Here is a 19,500-nt window from a genome sequence, read left to right as displayed (position 1 = left end):
ACTGGGGCCAAAGGGGTGTGTGTTAGAGATGACCAGCGATCCGTAGGGCAAACACACTTGGAGAACCACTGCTCTGGCCCCACAGTCCCAAACCTGGCTGTTCATCAGGGTCATGGGCAAGCTTCATAAAATCCAGATGCTGGGGCCTCACCCCAGACCTACTGCCTCAAAATTGCCAGACGTGGGCTCTGGAATCTGAAATCTTTTTTTTTTTTTTAATTTACTTATTTTGAAAGAGGGACAAAGTGGGGGAGTGGGGGAGGGGCACAGAGAGAGGGAGAGAGAGAATCTCAAGCAGGTTCCGCATTGTCATAGTGGATTCAGATGCAGGGGCTCGACCCCATGAACCGTGAGATCGTGACCTGAGCCGAAATTAAGAGTCAGATGCTTAACAGACAGCCACCCAGGTGCCCCCTGGAATCTGAATTCTTAAAGCCTCCCACAATATGGTAATATATAGAAACATTATAAATGCCCATATGTTTTGATCAAGAAGTCCCACTGTACATTGGAGATGTATCTTCACATGTGTGCAAAAACTTAGATACAAACACACTCTGCTACACAATCATGACATTAAAATCCACTGAAATAAATTTTGGCATACCTAATGCAGTTCCTAACAGGCACGAGGCAGTGCTTTGTGAAATATGACATCATCTTCAAGATACACTAAATGAAAAACGTCAAGTGCAGACCAATGCACGAAGTGTGCAGAAAGAGTGAGGAAGACAGATGTATTTGCTTCTGTCTCCAGCGGCAGTCCCTGAAGGCGGCCATGAGAAACAGATGAAGGTGGGTGCCTACAGGGAGGGGGGCTGGGAGGTTTGTGGGCAGAGGTGGGAGGAAGGCATTTCCCCGTCTGCCCTTTTTGCCTTCTGGACTTTGTTCCATGTGCATGTATTACCTACTCCTCAATTTAAAAATAAAATGCAAAAGGAAATGCTCCCCCAGGGGCTTCTGGAGGGGAACTGGAGAAGTATCACTGCTCCCCACACTGTGGCCGGCTGGCTACCTGCCCGTCCGTGGATGCTGAGAAGCACTCAGTGCCCGTCTTCGACTGTAGCCAGATGCTGCCGTACACGGGGTCTCGATGGCTGAACTCAATAGTGGACAGCTCTGCCACCAGGCTGCCCTTCCGGGTGTCCCAACAGGCTGGCAGGGAGGAGAGTGAGGGCAAGGTGAACGGAAGCCCAGGCTTCTTCCTCCGCGCAGGAAGCAGGGGATGGAGGGATGCTGCTTCTCTTGGTTTGGCAGGTATGTAGTTTTTTTTTGTTTTCTTTTTTTTTCAGAAGCAGGGCTCGGTCTTAACCTGCCTGAGTTTCCTCCCAACCCCTGAAGTTCCCACACAATCTCTATGGAAAGACTCCCAGAGTGCAAGCTTCACTCATTTCATTGAGTTCCTACCATGTGTTGAGCACCACACTACCTCGGGAAGCCACTGGAAATAAGACCATCCCTGTCCCTGAGAGGCAGGAAGGGGGACCTGCTGTGATTTTCCTGGTGGGGAACACGTGGGGGTGGTCAGGGAGAGCTTCTTGGAAGGAGTGAGAAGGATCACAGACTGAGGAGAAGCCTGGGATGGCAGTTGGGGGGGGGGGGGCGGCCAGAGAGAAGAGTGTCTCTACCCCCAAAGAAAGGTTCCTGAAAGTAAAAAGTAAAAGGTAAAAACACTGCAGCAAATCTCTTCTGCTACATAAACTCCCTTTTACCCTCTGCACTTTGGCTGCCCTGGATGGGAATGCAGATCACAGACCCTTTATTCAGATCCGTTACAAGGACTTCACCTCTTCTGCTTTACCAAGAAAGCCTTGAAGCTTCTCTCGTTTTTGTCCTGACAGATTTTTTATTTGGGGGTGGGGAGAGAGAGAGAGAGAGAGCAAGGGAGGAGCAGACAGAGATGGGGAGAAAGAATCCCAAGCAGGCTCTGCACTGTCAGTGCAGAGCCCGATGCAGGGCTCAAACTCACAACTGTGAGATCATGACCTGAGCCAAAATCAAGAGTTGGATGCTTAACCAACTGAGCCACCCAGGCGCCCCGGAGAAGCTAGTTTTGAAAGAGAGCAAAATAACTCAATCCATAAGTTTTGATTTATGGACTCCAAGTCCGAGACCTTTGCCCCTGGACAGGACTGGCCCAGAGATAAGCTTTCTTGGCCAAGTTTGCTCGGCTAGGGACAGAGCATCGCTTGGGGGTGGGCCCCCTGGCAGCCCCTCTCAAAGGTGGCACAGCCCCGGAGCCCCGGCTGCTCTGTGCTGGCACGAAGAACCCTGAAAGGGGTTATGAATAATGAGCGAGGCAAGCCTTCTGAATAAATCATGGCACAATGGCTCGGCTCCAGTCTTCTAGAGCCCTGGCACCCAGGTAATTTGGCAGGGAGATGTGTGGGAGCCCACATCTATTCCCAGGGAGGAGATGGCAGGTCTCAGAGGGGGGTCAGAGGCTTCAGAAGAGTGTCTAAGAAGTTTCCCAGCCATCCAGCTCCTACTCTGGGAGGAATAAGGGTAAATAAAAAACATGTGAGGGTAAGATGGGAGGGGGCTCTTTTCATGCCCAAGGTCAAGTCAGGCCTGGGATGCAGTCAGGCTGAGCGTCCTCTGCTTGGGGGCCAATGTGGCAGGCAGGCAGACAGGGCCCATGGGGGCAGTTTCCTTCCAAGCTCCCTGGGGATCCAAATCCCAGTTTTCTAGGTGTTCCATCAGCAAAATCAGCCGAGCAAGGACTTCTGAAAATCTTTTCCATAAAAGCAATGAGAAAACGGGCAACAAAGTGAGTCAACTTTTTCAGGACAACTTAGTCAAAGGCTTGCAGCCATCCAGAGGATGCTTGTTCAGGAGAACCAGCTGAACGTCGGTAAGGACACTGAGTTTTGTAGCGTTTTTAACTTGCCCTAGTTAAGACCCCACACTCTCTGAGTCCCATGGTAACCTTGAAAAATAACATTCTGCCTTCCCGGTGAAAACCGGCTGCCTCACAGCAGCAGGAGGGGTAATCCGGCTGAAGTTCATTCACAGTCTTCCAACCAAAGAACAGTGACTATATGAACTGTCCGGTGGATCCCTGGATGACCATGTCCCTCCCCACCCCCTGCAAGTTATCTGTATTTAACCTGACTTAGAGCTTGCTCCGTGGGAAAAAAAGAGGCAACTGTTAAAAATAATGATAATTATAGGCAATTGGTTAACTTTGCAGTTTCCTGAAGTGGTAGGTAACAGCAAACTATCCAAAAGGCTTAAAAGGCAAGCCCGGAGGGGCACCTGGGTGGCTGGTTGGTTGAGCGTCTGACTCTTAGCTTCAGCTCACGTCATGATCTCACGGTTCGTGGGTTTGAGCCCTGTGTCAAGCTCCGTACTGGCAATGTGGAGCCTGCTTGGGATTCTCCCTCTCTCTCTGCCCCTCCCCTGTACTCACTCTCTCTTTCAAAACAAATAAGTAAACTAAAAAAAAAAAAAAAAAGGACAGGCTTGGAGAACAAGGTGTCCATTGGGATGTCCACTGGGGCTTTGAAAAGCTCCACCATTTGCCTGGAGATCTGAAAGGCCACATGCCCGGGTAGGGCTGTGTGCATGCCCAGAGCTGTGCACTCGCTCAGGAAAGAACTGAGGAGGCCCTAAGCTGTCGCCTCTGCTGACCCTGAGGCTTTGTGCAGAGGCACGGGTGGGGCCGGCAGCTGCCCCGCGGAGTGTCGAGGCCATGCTCAAACAAGCACACAGAGGCTCTCGGCAAACACTGGTTGCCTACAGGTGCTTGAGGAAATCTCTGTCCTGCCACTAAGCTAACCAAGCAGAGAGCATGGCGGGCACACATGACAGAGTGCAGACTTCACAGAATTAGATCAGACAATTCACTGAAGAAACAAACAGCAGCAAATAGCCACAAACACAAAGCCTACAGTGGTACAAGTACCTGATTTCCAAAGCTGTCACTTTATATTGTGTAAAGAGGGAAATTTTCAACAAAAAAGTTACAAGATATATAACGAAATGAAAAAGTGTGGCCTATACACAGGAAAAAAGGCAATAAATAGAGACTGTCCCCAAGGGAGCCCAGCTGTTGGACTTACTAGACAAAGACTTTAAATCATTGTGTTTTTTTTTAATTCTTATTACATCAGGATCTCTTTATTTTTTTTTAAATTTTTTTAATGTTTATTTTTGAGAGAGACAAAGACAGAGCATGAGTGGGGGAGGGGCAGAGAGAGAGGGAGACACAGAATCGGAAGCAGGCTCCAGGCTCCGAACTGTCAGCACAGAGCCCGATGAGGGGCTTGAAATCACAAACTGCGAGATCATGACCTGAGCTGAAGTCAGACCCTTAACCGACTGAGCCACCCAGGCGTCCCTTGACCTGTAGTTTTCTTAAAACTTGTTATTCTGAACTGGTCTTAAACTTACTTGAACTGTTACAATTGGAGACACTGCTGAGCTATCAGCAAAGCCTGACTATCCAGATGTCTGGAGTTTATCCTCTGTGGGAAGTCCCCACCTCACTCTGTGCTCCCTGGGAAGCCCGGCCAGGTACTTGGGCCCTGGCAGACAGCAGCGGGGGGCTGGGCTTGCTCCCGGTTAAGCACCTGGGTCCCTCCTTACCCAGCTGCCCATTGTAGCAGCCTCCCAGAAGCACGTGGGAATCTTTGGGGTTGTACTCCAAGGTGACAAGAGGTGACGATGGCTTCAGGACGATTTCAGGCTTGTTGGGATTTTCTATGAAACAAACAAACAAATTGATCCCACCAAGTCTGGAAAGAAAAGAACAGGGTCAAACAGTTTAACCCTTCCTGAGATGGGTGATGGTAGGGGGATGTCTGGAAGTCCCTCCTGTCCTTCCCCAGGCTGCAACCTCTAGGTCCTGGGGGCCAGAATCTGGCACTCTTGGCCCTAGGGGCTCTTTTAGTGGTTTTATTTTTGGTAATCAGCAGCGTGTGTGTGTGTGCGTGTGCACGCGCACCCGTTTTGGAGATTCGGTAGGAAACCGGGTTTTTACCCCAAGGTTTTTCCATAAATCCAACTCTCCCTGACTTCTCCAAACCAGTTTCTTTGTCTGTATAGTGGGGCTAATGAAGGAGTCCACCTCCCCCCTTGCCCCCTAGGGCTGTTCAAAAGCATAATGTGCTCAGTTCTGAGCTTGGCACTCACACCTACTAATAACGGCTAACGTTTATTTTCACAATGGCCACAGTGACGGGATGTCCTACAGCGTATCGTCCACCATCGCTGGCCACCTGACAAGGCTCGTGCCCTTAGAGTGAGTGCTTCTGTCAACAACGGTCCCTGCTCCCAAGTGGACGCATTGCCCCTACTGGCCATGAATTAAGGACCAATGCCAGGAAAGTGGGACAGAGGTGAGTCCCCTTCTCAGTCCTCTGGGGACTCTATGTGAGTCTGTGGAGTCTGGGATTGGGATTCCATGGGGTTTGGTCTTGAATGCCCTGATCAAGGATCTGGAAATGAAGGGAGTTTCCTGCTTCTGATATGGCTCTGGTTTGGCTGCTCCTGAACCCAGACAAGGAAGGGATGGGCAGCTTCCTGGGGTCCCTGGTCCCTCCCTAGAAGGGACCGGCCTTGTGAGAGTCCCCTGCCTGTGGCTTCTACCTTCCACTCTTGTGCTTTGCTGGCCTCTGCCCTGCCCCCTCAGTTTTCCTGGACCCCCGGACCCTTCCGCTTCTCACCCAGGTCCCAGATGTACGATTCATGGCTCATGCCCTCGGGCGCACGTTGAAAATTCAAGCAAGAATATGCCACTGCCAACTTTCTGTTGCCATCAGGGTGCCAGGAGAGGTGCGTGGCTGACCGCTTGATTTCCTGGGGATCCCTTTACAGGAGAGGGCAGAACACTGGCATGGAAGGTTCCCCACACCTCTTATTTACTCAGCTATATGTCTAAAAAAATTCAAACGTATTTAAGCAATCACATTCACTCGGAGAAATTTATTTTTAAGAACAAAGTTTAGAAGAGCCCTTAATCCAAACCCGGATCTCACCAGCCATAAATAGAAGGTAATAATAAAAACTAAACCAGTGGGAACAAAATATCAAATTCCAGTCCGATATTTCCACTTGCTGAAAGTTTTGAGCCTGAGGCCTGATTTCCCATTGCTATTACAACGAAAGGGGAAGAGGAGAATCCAGCAATCCTCCTCCTTGGTATTTGCCCAAAAGAGTTGAAAACTTTTGTCTAACAAAACATTGCAGGTGAATGTTTCCAGCAGCTTTGTTCATAGCTGCCCAGACTTGGAACCAACCAAGACATCTTTCAGGAGGTGGATGGATAGATAAGCTGTGGTCCATCCAGACAGGGGAATATTATTCAGCATTAAAAAGAAACGAGCTATCAAGCCATGAAAAGACACAGTGGAAACATAATGCACGTCACTAAGTGAAGGCGACCAGTCGGTAAAAGGCCATATACTGTATGATTCCAACTATGTGACATTCTGGAAAAGGCAAAACCATGGAGACAGTAAAAAGATCAAGCATTAGCCAAGGGCTTGGGGGTAGGGAGGGATGACTAAAAGGAACGTGGGATTTTAGGGCAGTGAAACTATTCTATATGATGCAAAACCCACTGAGTGGGGCGCCTGAGTGGCTCAGTCGGTTAAGCATTCGACTTTGGCTCAGGTCATGATCTCACGGTTCATGGGTTCGAGCCCTGCATCGGCTCTGGGTTGACAGCACGGAGCCTGCTTCAGATTCTATGTCTCCCTCTCTCTCTGTCCCTCCCCGGCTGTGCTCTGTTTCTCTCTCTGTCTCAAAAATAAACAAATATTGAAAATTAAAAAAAAAACACCCCACAGAGTATGCAACACAAAGAGTGAGCCCTAATGGAAACAATGGACTTTGGGGTGCCACAGGTTGACTGTTGTGTCCCCCAGATTCATATGTTGAAACCTAATGTCCAATGTGATGGTGTTAGGGGGGTGGCTGTGGGAAGTGATTAGTCCTCGATAAAGGGGCTCCAGAGAGCCCTCTCATCCCTTCCGCCATGTGAGTTCCGGCAGTGAAAAAATGGTCGCCTTATAGGAAGTTGGTCTTCACCAGACACAGAACCCAACCACCTTGATCTGGGACTTCCAGCCTCCAGAACTATGAGAAGTAAGCTTCTGTTGATTATAAACTACCCAAGTTATGGTACTAAGACAGTACCAGAATGCTGGTTCCTGACGGTGACAAAGGCCCCACCCTGGGGCAGGGTGTTGATGGTCAGGAAGGCTGTGTGGGCTCAGGGCAGAGGGGGCGTGTGGGAACTCTTTGTACTTTCTGATCAGTTTCGCTGTGAGCCTAAAACTGCTCTGAAACATCAACTCTTACTTCAAAAAAAGAGGGGAAGAAGGAGAATGAGCAAGAAGTAAAAAAGAATTAAGCACTTAATGGCCCAAACTGAGACTTTGCCCACGAAGTAATCAGAAGGGATGAAGGAAAGTGGAAAGCAAGATAACCTTCTTGCCCTGTGATTTCTCCACTTCACTCCTCCCCAGGAGCACGGTTAGAAGGCTGGGATCCAGGAGACCTTAGTTCCGTCCCTGGTTGGGTCACCCCTTCCCCCTCCCGTGTGCCCTGGGCACCCGCCCCTCCCTGAAGTCAGTCCCCTCATCTGTCAAACATACAGGTTGAATGGGATAATTTCTTTTTTCTTTTTTAAGTGTTTATTTATTTTGAGAGAGAACATGCACACACGCAGGGGAGGGGCAGAGAGAGGGGGAGAGAGAATCCCAAGCAGGCTCCAAGCTCAGCACAGAGCCCAACGTTGGGCCACATCTCACCACCATGAGATCATGACCTGAGCTGAAATCAAGAGTCGGACGCTTAACCGACCAAGCCACCCAGGCACCCCTGTGAGATGATTTCTAATCCATCATCCTGCTAAGGTATCCATATGTGAGGTCAGACCCCAGTAGGGCTGGGGCAGCAGGGAGGACAGCCCTCCCCCCTCCCCCCTGGCCCCTCTCCCAGAAGTGCTTGCTCCTACTCTGCACACCACAACTCAGCCCTGGATCACAAAAGGGTCCTTCCTAGTTGTGCTGGGACTGGGTCAAGTACTTCCCAGGACCCTCAGTGAGCCATGGTAGCAAAAGGAATCCCCCCAGAGTTGGCATTTGAGACTAGTCCCTTCCAAAATCACAGGTATATAAACGTATTTTAAACAAACAAACAAAAAAAATAGTGCTACGCTACACGCTGTTCTGCACCTTGCTTGTTTTGCTTCACAAAGTAAATCTTGGAAACACTCCCCAGCATGCTGCCTCCTTCATCCTGACATGTGCGTGCTATCCCCTGGGTAGGCGTGCCAGAATTGCTAGAAGCACTCCCCTACCGATGGGCTTAGCTTGGTTCCAGCCTCTGGCTAGAGTGCCTTCTGCTGCAGTGAGCGTCCACACACACGGTGACTTCACACACATGTATCTGTGGGATCAAGTCCTGTTGTCAAGCTTCTGTCCTTGGAGGTCATCACCAGGTACACTCCCACGAGTGTGGGATGAGGGTCCTGTGTGCCCACAGTGCTGCTGGGTCACTGATGGTCCATACTTTGGACTCATTGTGCCCTGCGTGACTCAACCCGGTTGCACACGGCTTTGCAAATTCGCTTAGTCTTTCCCTGGACTCTGTCCTCTCTTTCCATCAACCAGACATCCCCCCAGGGTGGGGACCAGTTGGTTGCTGGGTGCTCTGTTGCTCTGCTCCCTACAAAGGTCAGAGCACAGAGGGCATTGCACCCACGGCATGGAGTGATAGGCAAAGAGTGACCTTGGGAAGCACACAGCCACAGGGGTGGCAGAGAGCGTCCCGACACCTGCCTAGCTAGGGAGGTACCTTAAAACATTGATGGTTTTAGCTGAAGGGGCCTCATCTGTCACCTCCACCGCATCCTCGTCATCAAAATACTCCTGGTAGATGTCAATGGCATTATTCTGCTTGATGCAGTGCTCCATGATCTGAGGAGAAAACATCAGGAGTTCTTAGCAGGAAACAGAGGTACCTGCAGCCTGACCAGGCTGAGATGGCAAGAAATATCTAATGGTCTTTCCCAACCTTCCAGCCCGTTGCATTTTCAGTGGGGGCAGCATTGCTTCCAAGGGAAAATTGGTCTTGGAGGGTGAAATATTACTTTTCATGCATAAAGCACAGATATACACATAGTACATAAAGAAATATGCCAATGGTATTAAAATTTCATGGCGGAGGCAATTAGGAAAAACATGAAAAGACTCGTTGGGGGACAACAATGAAAAAAAGGTGAAGAAACACGCCTCCAGTCGCGCAGAACTGGTAATCGCTCCATATACAGCACCAATCTTCTGCTTCCGCCACCCAGAAGGCCCTCTCCATTTTTCCAAATGTCCACCAAGGAAAAACGTCAAGCTCAGGTGTCTCCTCTTCCAGGAAGCCTTCCCTGATCCCTTCAGTGGGAAACTGAATCTCCCTCTTTACGGAGCAAAATGGCAAGAGTCATCCCTCATAGCATGTCTTTCTACATTACACAGTGATATCTCTGTATTTGTCTCTGACCTCCAATGGATTATGATAAACTCTTTGGGGCAGGGTGCATGTGAATTTTATTTTTTGCCATCTCTCCTGTGCCTGGCAGAGACTACAGGCTCAGTCCAAATGTGCCGAATGAATGAATGATCCCTGCCGGCACGCAGCTCCTGGGTGGAGTTCTTTGGAGTCCTTCTTGCTCAAGGGGAGCACCTGTCAGACTCCTCCTCAAGCCTGTTCAGCCCTGGTACCTTCCCATCTTCCCCTTTGGTCTGTTGTTGTGGACTGGTCTGCCTGCTCCCAGACAGAAGGTTCCTTAAGGTACCTAGCAATGTTTGTCCGCGTAGTGGCAGGAGCGGAGCCCGGGGCCAGGCAGGTGGGGCACCGCAGTGATGGAAGCCTTACCGAGCCAAGCTGCGTGATGGCGTTGATGTAGTTCTCGTCCTTCTCCACCTTCTTCCGGAACCGGATCGTCTGCTCCAGCTCCAGGGGGTTCACATCCTTGGGCCAGCCCCCCTCCACGTGGTTAATCCCCCGGGACTCCATCTCAAACCGTTCTGTGTTGACCTACACAAAGCCCCAGGTGAGAAGATATCTGCCTGCCCCGGGTGTAAACATTAGGCCATGTCCGCAAACAAGGATCCTGGGGCTGCCTGCTCATGGGCCCTGAGCACACAGGGAGGGATCAGCGAGGTGCCCCTGGCCAAAGCCACTTTCAGGTTCCAGCAAGGAACTTTGTGGTTCTCGGGGGGGGGGGGGGGGGGGTCCCGGGTAGCCACGGAAGTGCCACCCTACGGAGCTAGCAGCTTCGAAGCTGATGCCTCTGGCCGTGGAAAATCCAGTTCTGACTTTATCGAAATCCTAATGCACCAGAGGAGCCACCCCCCCCCCCTGCTGTCCATTCTGTGCGATCCCAAAGAAAAAGAAGTGACTAGTCCTGCTCTGCCTTACCATTTGCAATGTCATAGGATTCGAAACACAGAAATGATTAAAAGTTGGCGATTAGTTTGCCCATTCTCGGTAGTAGGGAGGATAGTATGTGCAGATGGACGTTTACCCCTTAAACTTGCCACTTTGCTTCCTTTCCATTTATTCCCCCATTTAAAAGATTGTGGTAGGGGCGCCTGGGTGGCTCAGTCGGTGAAGCGTCCGACTTCGGCTCAGGTCATGACCTCGCGGTCCGTGAGTTCGAGCCCCGCGTCGGGCTCTGTGCTGACATCTCAGAGCCTGGAGCCTGCTTCGGGTTCTGTGTCTCCCTCTCTTTCTGCTCCTCCCCTGTTCATGCTCTGTCTCTCGCTCTATCTCAAAAATAAATAAACGTTAAAAAAATTAAAAAAAAAATAAAAGATTGTGGTAAAAGACATACAATATAAAACCTCCCATTTTAACCATTAAAATTTTTTTTTAATGTTTATTTATTTTTGAGACAAAGAGAGACAGAGCATGAGCAGAGGAGGGGCAGAGAGAGAGGGAGACACAGAATCCCAAGCAGGCTCCAGGCTCTGAGCTGTCAGCACAGAGCCCGACGCGGGGCTTGAACTCACGAGCTGTGAGATCATGACTTGAGCCGAAGTCGGACGCTTAACCGACTGAGCCACCCAGGCGCCCCCCCATTTTAACCATTTAAAAATGTACGATTCTGTGGCATGAAGGACAATTCATACTGTTAGGCAACCACCAACACTGTCTAGTTCCAGAACTTTTTCATCACCCTAAGTGGAGCCCCCAAAGCCATTAAAAGAGCCCCCCTCCTCTTTTCCTTTCTAAGCCAGCGCTCACGAAAGCTCTAAGTCGTCCCAGGATGGAGATGTGGCAGGAGACCCCAGCACATGTGGCCTTTGCGGTGGCCATCCTGTTGAGTCAGCCACGCTGTGGACAAAATCGCCCCGGTCCCCGTGACAGCAATTAGCCCTGGGAGAGCAAGAGACTCAGTGTGTTTGAACCATGAGTTATTGGAACCTCCCACAACGTGTTTTGGCCGAATCAAGTGTGATTTTCACCCGGATGATTTGGGACATGACAAAGCGGGTTCTTCTCTCCTCCAAACTAGTTTTGTCTCCGCAGTGCTGGCATAGTCCAAGGCGGATCGCAGGCTCTACACAGGCAGGGAGCTCCAACTGCAGTGTGATGCCCAGTTCTCTCATCACATCATCAGCCCCTCTGACCAGAACTTTCCATGGCACCCTTTCCTTTCCACCAGCTGGGCAGGCGCCTGCCGATCTGAATCCTTGCCCCCTCAGGATACCTCTCCCAGCTGTACCACATGCCTAAGACGACTTAGAGGTGAGACCAGAGCCCATGGGAGAGAGAACATCTTGATTCCCATTCACCTGGCCCAGGGAGTGGCTGGTGCTGGGTCTTTTCCCGCCCCAGGCACCGTGGTGGGTCGTGGGGCCTCTCTGTCCTCATACTTCCAGCATCCGCCCTGGGCCATTCTAACTGGCTTCCAGTCACCCAGATGGAGCCACCCAGTCCCACTGACCACCCTGGCTGGCCACCCTGCCAGACCCCACCTTCGCTGGCCCAGGCCCCGGGGCCAGGGACCTACCTCATGTTCTGACATGCTGGTGGAGCACTGGATGCCCGTGTCCACGGGGTTCCGCTCCACGAACTGCTCGGCCAGCTCAGGGTTGGGCGGGATGTTGATGTTCAGCTCGGCCTGGCGGTCGGAGAAGTTGCATTGCTTCCCGAACTCGCTTCGCTTCTTGACATACACGTACACGATCTCCATGGTCCCGGCTGCTGCAGGGGCAGAGGGAGGGTGTGAGGGAAGGGGCCCCACCTGGCTGCTTCCCTGTCCCCCCGGGCCTCACCGGGGGCGGCTTCCAGGTTCCTAGTCTGGTTGGGGGGGAAGGGTCCTAGGAGATTTGTTCAGAAGCTGCGTCTGCACTTTTAAAAAATCATTTATTGGGGCGCTCGGGTGGCTCATTCGGTTGAGCGTCCGACTCTTGATTTGAGCTGGTCATGATCTCACAGTTTTGTGAGTTCAAGCCCCGCATCGGGCTCCGTGCCGACAGTGCAGAGACTGCTTAGGATTTTCTCTCTCTCCTTTTCTCTCTGCCCCTATTGGGTGCACTCTCTCTCAAAATAAATAAATAAACTTAAAAAATCATTTATGGGGGCGCCTGGGTGGCGCAGTCGGTTAAGCGTCCGGCTTCAGCCAGGTCACGATCTTACGGTCCGTGAGTTCGAGCCCCGCGTCAGGCTCTGGGCTGATGGCTCAGAGCCTGGAGCCTGTTTCCAATTCTGTGTCTCCCTCTCTCTCTGCCCCTCCCCCATTCATGCTCTGTCTCTCTCTGTCCCAAAAATAAATAAACGTTAAAAAAAAAATTTTTTTTTTAAATCATTTATGGAAGGGCGCCTGGGTGGCACAGTCGGTTAAGCATCCGACTCTTGATCTCTGCCCAGGTCATGATCTCACGGTTCATGAGTTCAAGCCCTGCATGGGGCCGTGTGCTGATGGTATGGAGGCTGCTTGGGATCCTGTCTCTCCTCTCTGACCCGCCCTTGCTCGTGCTCTCTCTCTCTCATAATACACAAATAAACTTAAATAATAAAAGATCATTTATTGAGTACTGAGTACCTGCTAAGCATTATCGTGTTCAGTTCTTGCAACTGCCCTTTGAGGTAGACAATAAAATCACCATTCTACCTTTCAGGAATCTCATACTTAGCGATACCCTGGGTGTCTTGCCCAGGACCACGTACATAGCTAGTAAGCAGTTCAGCTGCTCTGCCTGACTCCAAAGCTCTTACTCACCAAATGATGCAGTTTTTACTGAGCTAACATGTTTACTGGGAGGCAGGGAGAAACACTCATGGTGATTATGTTGAACTACATCTCCAGCCACGCCCTGGATCTGACCCTACAGCGCACAGATCGGAGAGCCCCAGGCCTCTCTGGAAACTCTCCCACCCAACCACTCGATTGTCCAAAACGCCACCCACCCCTTCCCAGAGTTCAGGGTTATTGGGCGCTACCCTTCACCGCTCCTGGGGGGCCCTTCCGGAGACTCCCCTCTACATCACTCCGACCGCGATGGGGCTGGGAGTCTGCCTGAGAAGGGGAGGGACTGCCAGACCACTTCCTCCACAGACAGAATAGTGGGCCTTTGAAAGACTGGTTGGGCAGGGCACAGTGTGGAACTGGAAAGCAGGCTGGGCTGGGCACTGACTTCAAGTTCTGGCCCTGCCACTTGCCAGCTGCTTGACCATGGTTAGGCCACTCTCTCTGCCCCTCTCTGGCTTGTGCTCTCTCTCTCTCTCTCTCTCTCAAAATAAATTAAAAAAACTAATTACATAGACTTCTCTTTAAAAAAATTTTTTTGATGTTTATTTGTGTGTGTGTGTGTGTGTGTGTGTGTATGTGTGAGAGAGAGAGAGAGACAGAGTGAAAGCCGGGGAGGGGCAGAGAGAGGGAGACTGAATCTGAAGCAGGCTCCAGGCTCTGAGCTGTCAGCACAGAGCCCGACGTGGGGCTCGAACCCACGAACCGCGAGATCATGACCTGAGCTAAAGTCAGATGCTTAACCAACTGAGCCACCCAGGCGCCCCAAATTACATAGACTTTTCTAGGAATGCATAGGTTTTGTGAATGCCAGACTTCATGCTTTACATTTGTTCTCATAGTTTCCCTTATTTCACCTACTTATTTGGCAAACAGTCACTCAAAGCTGAATAATCAAGAAAGCGTGGTACTGGCATCAGAATAGACATATGTATCGATTGAATGGCATTGAGAGTTTAGAAATAGACTGTGATACTTATGGCCAACTGACTTTTGAAAAAGGCACTAAGGCACCTTATCAGAGAAATGACGGTCTCTTCAACAAATGGTGCTGGGCCAACTAGATGTTCCCATGCAAAAGAATGACCGTGGACCCCCTACCTCACGCCACACACACAAATTAACGCAAAATGGATCTCAGGCACCAGCATAAGAGCAAAAACTAAGGAGAGAAACGTAGAGGGAAATCTCCGTGACGCTGACTCTTTAGACATGGCATCAGATTCTTTAGACATGGCATCAGAAGTATGGTCCATAAAAGCAAAAACAATGATAAATTGGACTTCTTTTGAATTAAAAGCTCTGCACCTCAAAAGATAATATCAAGAAAATGAAAAGACAAGCCACAGACTTGGAGAAAATATCAGCATATTGGGTCTGATAAAGGACTTGCATCCAGGATACACAGAGACTTGCGGGGTCCCAGGCGCCGTGGACTTCGGTTTAGAGGTTCCCTCACTGCATGCTCCCCACAACCCCCCCCCAAACTCACAATTCTCATTCTACATATGAAGAAACAATACCCGGAGAGTTCAAACACCTTGTCAAAGGCGGTGTGTCTTAAGTTGACGCAGAGCTGGGGCCCAGACACGTCTGGCTCTACGGCAGAGTGATTCTTAGCCTTGGCTACACAGAAACTCCCAGAGGGCTTTACAAAATCACAACCCTCAGGTTAAACTGCAGACAAACGAAATCAGAATCTCTCAGCAGTAGGTGTTAAACTCCCGGGTGAATCCTAGCATACAGCCAGGGTTGAGGAGCACCGATTTAAAGTGAGGGTTCTTAATTTCTCAGCCAGCATGCTCCAAACCTGGGATGTTTGTTCAAACTATGGAGGTTCCCAGGCCCCTCTTGCAAATGTGGACTGTTATGTCTGGGGCGGGGCCTGGCAATTTGTGCTTTTCACAATCTGGGTGAATATTACGACCAGACGTGTGTGTAAGCTGCCTCCTCTTACCTCCAAGGCTGCAAGGTGCCAGACCAGTGGGCCCTGGCCACTGGCGCCTGAGATGCAAGGCCAAGAGCTATTGTCACAGCCCAGAAGCACTTGCCTGGAGTGGCCTTGGGCCTTGGAGCCGCTGGGGTAGGAGTGAGGGAGTGAGGGTTATCCTAGGTCCCTTTGCATCCACATACGATGTTCCTCGAAGGCAGCGTCATCCCAGCCCACTTCCAGCCCCAGAACTGCTTGACCTGAGTCAGACTCACAGGAAACAAGATCTCCCGCTCTTTCTCCTGGTCTGGAAACTCTCTTGTAACCCGGGAAAGGTAGAGGCCATGGCTCGGACAGCAGAGGATGGGAACAGAAACACAAGTGGCAGAAGTTGCCCCAGTGTGTCCATTCTATGGGCAAGGGTAAGGCCTTGTGAAGAAGATGGTCAGTTCTCGCCTTCACCAGTGCCCTGCAGAGGGGCCACAGCGCTGCTCCTGGGCCCCCACAGTGACGACGGGCTGCCTGTCTCTCCTTCTGGTAAAAGACACTTGCTGCAAAAGCCAGTTCTCTGGGGACACAAGGAGGCTTAAGAACGTGAGGAAACTCCAGGGGCGCAAAAATAGCCTCTTTAGCCCAGATCATATGTGAAACAGCTTCGCTTTCCTCCTTGGTGCCTCCCAAGGCCAAGCCAGGGGCGAGAACGGAGGCATTGTTTTCTATCTGGTGGCAGACAGAAGGGACATTTAAAGGCTGGCCCGGTGACGGGAAGACGGCTCATTCAGGGACCCAGAGTGAGCTCTTTCTCCCAAGCCGGCAGGGCCCGAAGATGAATAGCGAGGTCAGAGCGGGGGTCTCAGGAGGTCTCTCCCCGCCCTGGTGAGACAGAGGCCGCCGGCTGCAGAGCTGTCTGCCTGTGGGGGGGGATGGCAGGGGGGGCTTCCAAGGGAGGCGGGGGCAGTACTGCTGCTCTTTGGGAGTTTGGGGAGGGGGGTCCCCCACCCGTGGGAACCTAGAGACCCAGGGGCAAGCGGGACTCTGCAGCAAGTCCTAAACATAAGAACACGTCTGGCTGGGGACGTGCTGGCGTGAATATCAAAACTGCAACCGTCTCCAGTGTGCCAGGACGGTCAGACTGGGACCTCCAGCAGTTACAAAAACTCCTCTCGCGTAGTGATAAGGCGCACCGTGATTCCTGGAAAGAACTTCCCTCAACTTAAGAGAAAGTGTGTTTTCCAAGCTTGGGTGGGGCTGAGGGAGCCGCGGGGCGGAGGGGCTCCGTTTGGGAGCTTAGTGTAGAGGCAAGAGGAAGGTGGCTGGCCTTCCCTCCGCGCTGGACTCCACGCGGTATAGATGCGAGAACATTTTCCTCTTCCTTGTGGTCCCTGGGGCAGCCCTTAGTCTTTGTGCCTGGGACTGATGGCCTCTATGTGGCCTCTATGTGGCCTCTATGTGCCCCTGGCTGGGCAGAGGATCACAGGTGGAGAGCTTCCTTCCCTCTTTCTTATGTCCTTGTGCACCTTCTGGAATACAGGGTCCTTCAAATGAGACAGACCTCGCTAGGAATCCACCCTGCCCTCCCTCACCAGGGCATCCCACCAGGGCAATGCTAGGCACACTGAGGTCCACCTGGGGTGAGCTCCAGGTGGAGGGGGAGGACAGGCAGAGGTGGGAGGAGGTCCCCAGAACCAAAGGGTGCTGTGTTGGTGGTAACCTGCTCTCCCCACTACAACACCTTCTCCTTGAGGGCAGACTGTGGTCTTTTCATCCATTGTCATCCCCAGTGCCTGGTGTAAGAAGGAGCCCAACACTCCCACTGTGAGCATGCTGAGGGCCAGCAGGGTCCCAGGGCTCTCTCCTAGAACTTTCTCTCCCCTCCTCTTCCTTTTCTGATTGGAAAAACAAAGCAGAGCTAGAGGTGAGAGGGGGGATCACAGGGTCTGAACGCCCGAGAATGCACTTCTGTGGTTCAAGAGTGTGATCAACTTTGAACGTGTTGCAGGAAGGTGAAACTAAGCGTGTGACCTTGAACGTGGTATCCCAGTGGGCATAAGGGGCGCCTGGGTGGCCCAGTCCTTTAAAAGCATCCGACTCTTGATTTCGGCTCAGGTCGTGATCTCACGGTTTGTGGACTCGAACCCTGCATCCAGCTCTGTGCTGACAGCACAGGGCCTGCTTGGGATTCTGTCTCCCTCTCTCTCTCTGCCCCTCCCCTGCTCGTTTTCTCTCTCTCAAAATAAAAATAAACTAAAAAAAAAATGTCCCCCTCAGGTTGGGGAGTAAATAAAATCATGCATTTTAAGGGACCTGCTGCCTAGTCTGTGCTCAGTAATTTTGAAGTCCCTTCCCTCCTTTCTTATGAGAAAGCCCACCTCCCTCCAGTTCAGCCCAGACTCTACTTTCCCGCCAGCCAGCTGTGAACCCTTTAGAGGTCTCCCTCCCTCCAAGAGACCCGGGGGGATCAGGGCCAGACCGACTGGGAGCAGGGGGTGTAGGAGGCAAGGTGACCAGAACCTGCGTGGTCCGGTGAGTCGCGAGGACTGAGGGCAGCCGGGAGGAATGGGGCGCAGACACCTGGCCCCCCACCCTCCGGCAGAGCTGTCCCAGGAGGCTGCCCCCACGGAGAGTCTCTGGCACTGTCGCTGATTATTACCCTCAGGGGCTCCCTGCTTCACTCTCCTCTCCTCCTCAGCCTCGGCCTCCTCCCGCCCCGCACCCTTACCCTCGTCAGCTCGCTCGCGTCGCCGCCTGGCCGCAGGGGAAGCACCTGAGACCCCGCCACCGGGCTTCTCCAACGGCTCCGAGGTACGGCGTTTACCCGTTGCCTAGCAACCCCCCGGCTGGGCCTGGACGCGGGGGCGGAGGGCTCCCCAGAGCACGTGACTGCCCATCCCGCTGCATCGGAAGCACTCCCTCTTGTGGAAGTCTCCAGAGTCGGGAGAAAAATTAACCAAGCCAATCAAACACAGGCAAGAGTAGACGTTTGTGTCATCTCTGCGAAGGTGCTTATCCAAGTCTACAAAAAACGCACCGGGCAAGATCCTGAGACGATGCAAACTATTGTAGACAGCGCCTCGGAAGTCATGCGCCCTGGTTGGTGATGCCGGGCTCTGCTACTTATTTCCCTGTCGCCTGGCAGGTTGTCTTCCTGTCCCTTCCGTCAGGGTCCCTCAACCACTCACTGGGAATTAAAATCCCCCAGTCGCCCCTGTGCTACCCTATCCCGGGCACCTCGTGCAATAACCAAGCCCCGGAAAGTGGGGCGGGGTGTTTCCAGCTTAGCTGCTGGTTGTAAACAGGCAGTAAGAGTTCACGGAATGCATGAATGAGTACGATGAAGTTTCTCCTGGGGTTAAGGCAATGAAGCAAGATAATGTAAACGGGGAGCGGGGTATGGATGGGGGGTGCGGCTAGCACACTTGGGTTTGAATCCCAGCTGGGCCATTTACTGATCGTATGACCTTGGGAGAGTTACTTTCTAAGACTCAACCTTCTTTAAAAAAATTTTTTTTAATGTTTGTTTATTTTTGAAAGAGAGAGAGAGAGGGTGCACGAGCGGGGGAGGGGCGGGGGGGGGGGGACAGGGGAGATAACAGCAGACAGCCCGTGTGGGGGTCAAACTCAAGAACTGTGAGATTGTGACCTGCGATGAAGTTGGACATTCAACCAACTGAGCCACCCAGGCGCCCTGAGACTCAACGTGGGGTGGACAGTGACAGAATTGGGAGACACAACTAAGACAACACAGCAGGGTGCCCATGGCTGTCAGCTCTGGACTTCCCATCTCGGGGATTCAGGCTAACCAAGTGTAGGGATGGGTGCTGGAGATCCGGACGGGGGTAGACAGGGGATGTGTCAGCCCCCAAAGTGGGATTTGGGGTTGGAACTGGTCTTGACAAAATGGTGATAAGTCGCAGGGGAAGGCGTGGGGAGAGCATTCCAGATTGGGGGGAGGGCATGGTGTATGCAAGGGAGGGGCATTTGTGATGGAAGAAAGACACTTGGGGGAGGTTGACGCATCATTGTGGCAGGAGTTGACAGTCCCTGTAGGGGAGAAAATCAGAGAGGAATTTGCAAAGGCCAGCTGGGGCCAGTTTGTGGGGTGTCCTGAGAGGAAGGCTGAGGCACCTGGACAGCTCCCTGTGGGTTTTTGGAGCTGTCAGATTACAGGAAGAAAGCAAATGTCCCCGACTCTGGCTCCCCAACTTCTCCATAGTGTGTCTTCGCCACTAGTCACCTGCCTTTAACTGGGCAGGTGCAACAGAATTCCCAGCACGATGGCACTTTGCCCAAACATACTAACAAGCCCCAC

At 51.9% G+C, this 19,500-nt stretch overlaps 1 protein-coding gene across 3 annotated transcripts in view; it reads right to left on the bottom strand.

The window, feature by feature from the left end:
• DNAI2 (dynein axonemal intermediate chain 2) overlaps window positions 1-17,987 on the bottom strand; it is a 28,152-nt gene extending 10,165 nt beyond the window's left edge. For 2 of the 3 annotated variants that reach the window (XM_047834078.1, XM_047834080.1), the window contains exons 1-7: window positions 17,911-17,987; window positions 12,023-12,216; window positions 9,880-10,041; window positions 8,809-8,930; window positions 5,670-5,812; window positions 4,591-4,704; window positions 1,016-1,155 (exon numbers count right to left, since the gene is read on the bottom strand). In XM_047834078.1, coding sequence (XP_047690034.1) covers window positions 1,016-1,155; window positions 4,591-4,704; window positions 5,670-5,812; window positions 8,809-8,930; window positions 9,880-10,041; window positions 12,023-12,205 — 864 coding nt within the window. In that variant the 5' untranslated portion in view covers window positions 12,206-12,216; window positions 17,911-17,987. The remainder of the gene's footprint in view (window positions 1-1,015; window positions 1,156-4,590; window positions 4,705-5,669; window positions 5,813-8,808; window positions 8,931-9,879; window positions 10,042-12,022; window positions 12,217-17,910) is intronic. The other variant, XM_047834079.1, reaches the window with a different exon arrangement.
• Between the last annotated feature and the right edge of the window lie 1,513 nt (window positions 17,988-19,500).

The sequence above is a fragment of the Prionailurus viverrinus genome, chromosome E1 (assembly GCF_022837055.1).
Source record: "Prionailurus viverrinus isolate Anna chromosome E1, UM_Priviv_1.0, whole genome shotgun sequence".
NCBI classification, from domain to species: domain Eukaryota; kingdom Metazoa; phylum Chordata; class Mammalia; order Carnivora; family Felidae; genus Prionailurus; species Prionailurus viverrinus.
Note: the sequence above shows the minus strand (reverse complement) of the source record. Positions and strands in the feature narration are given on the sequence as shown.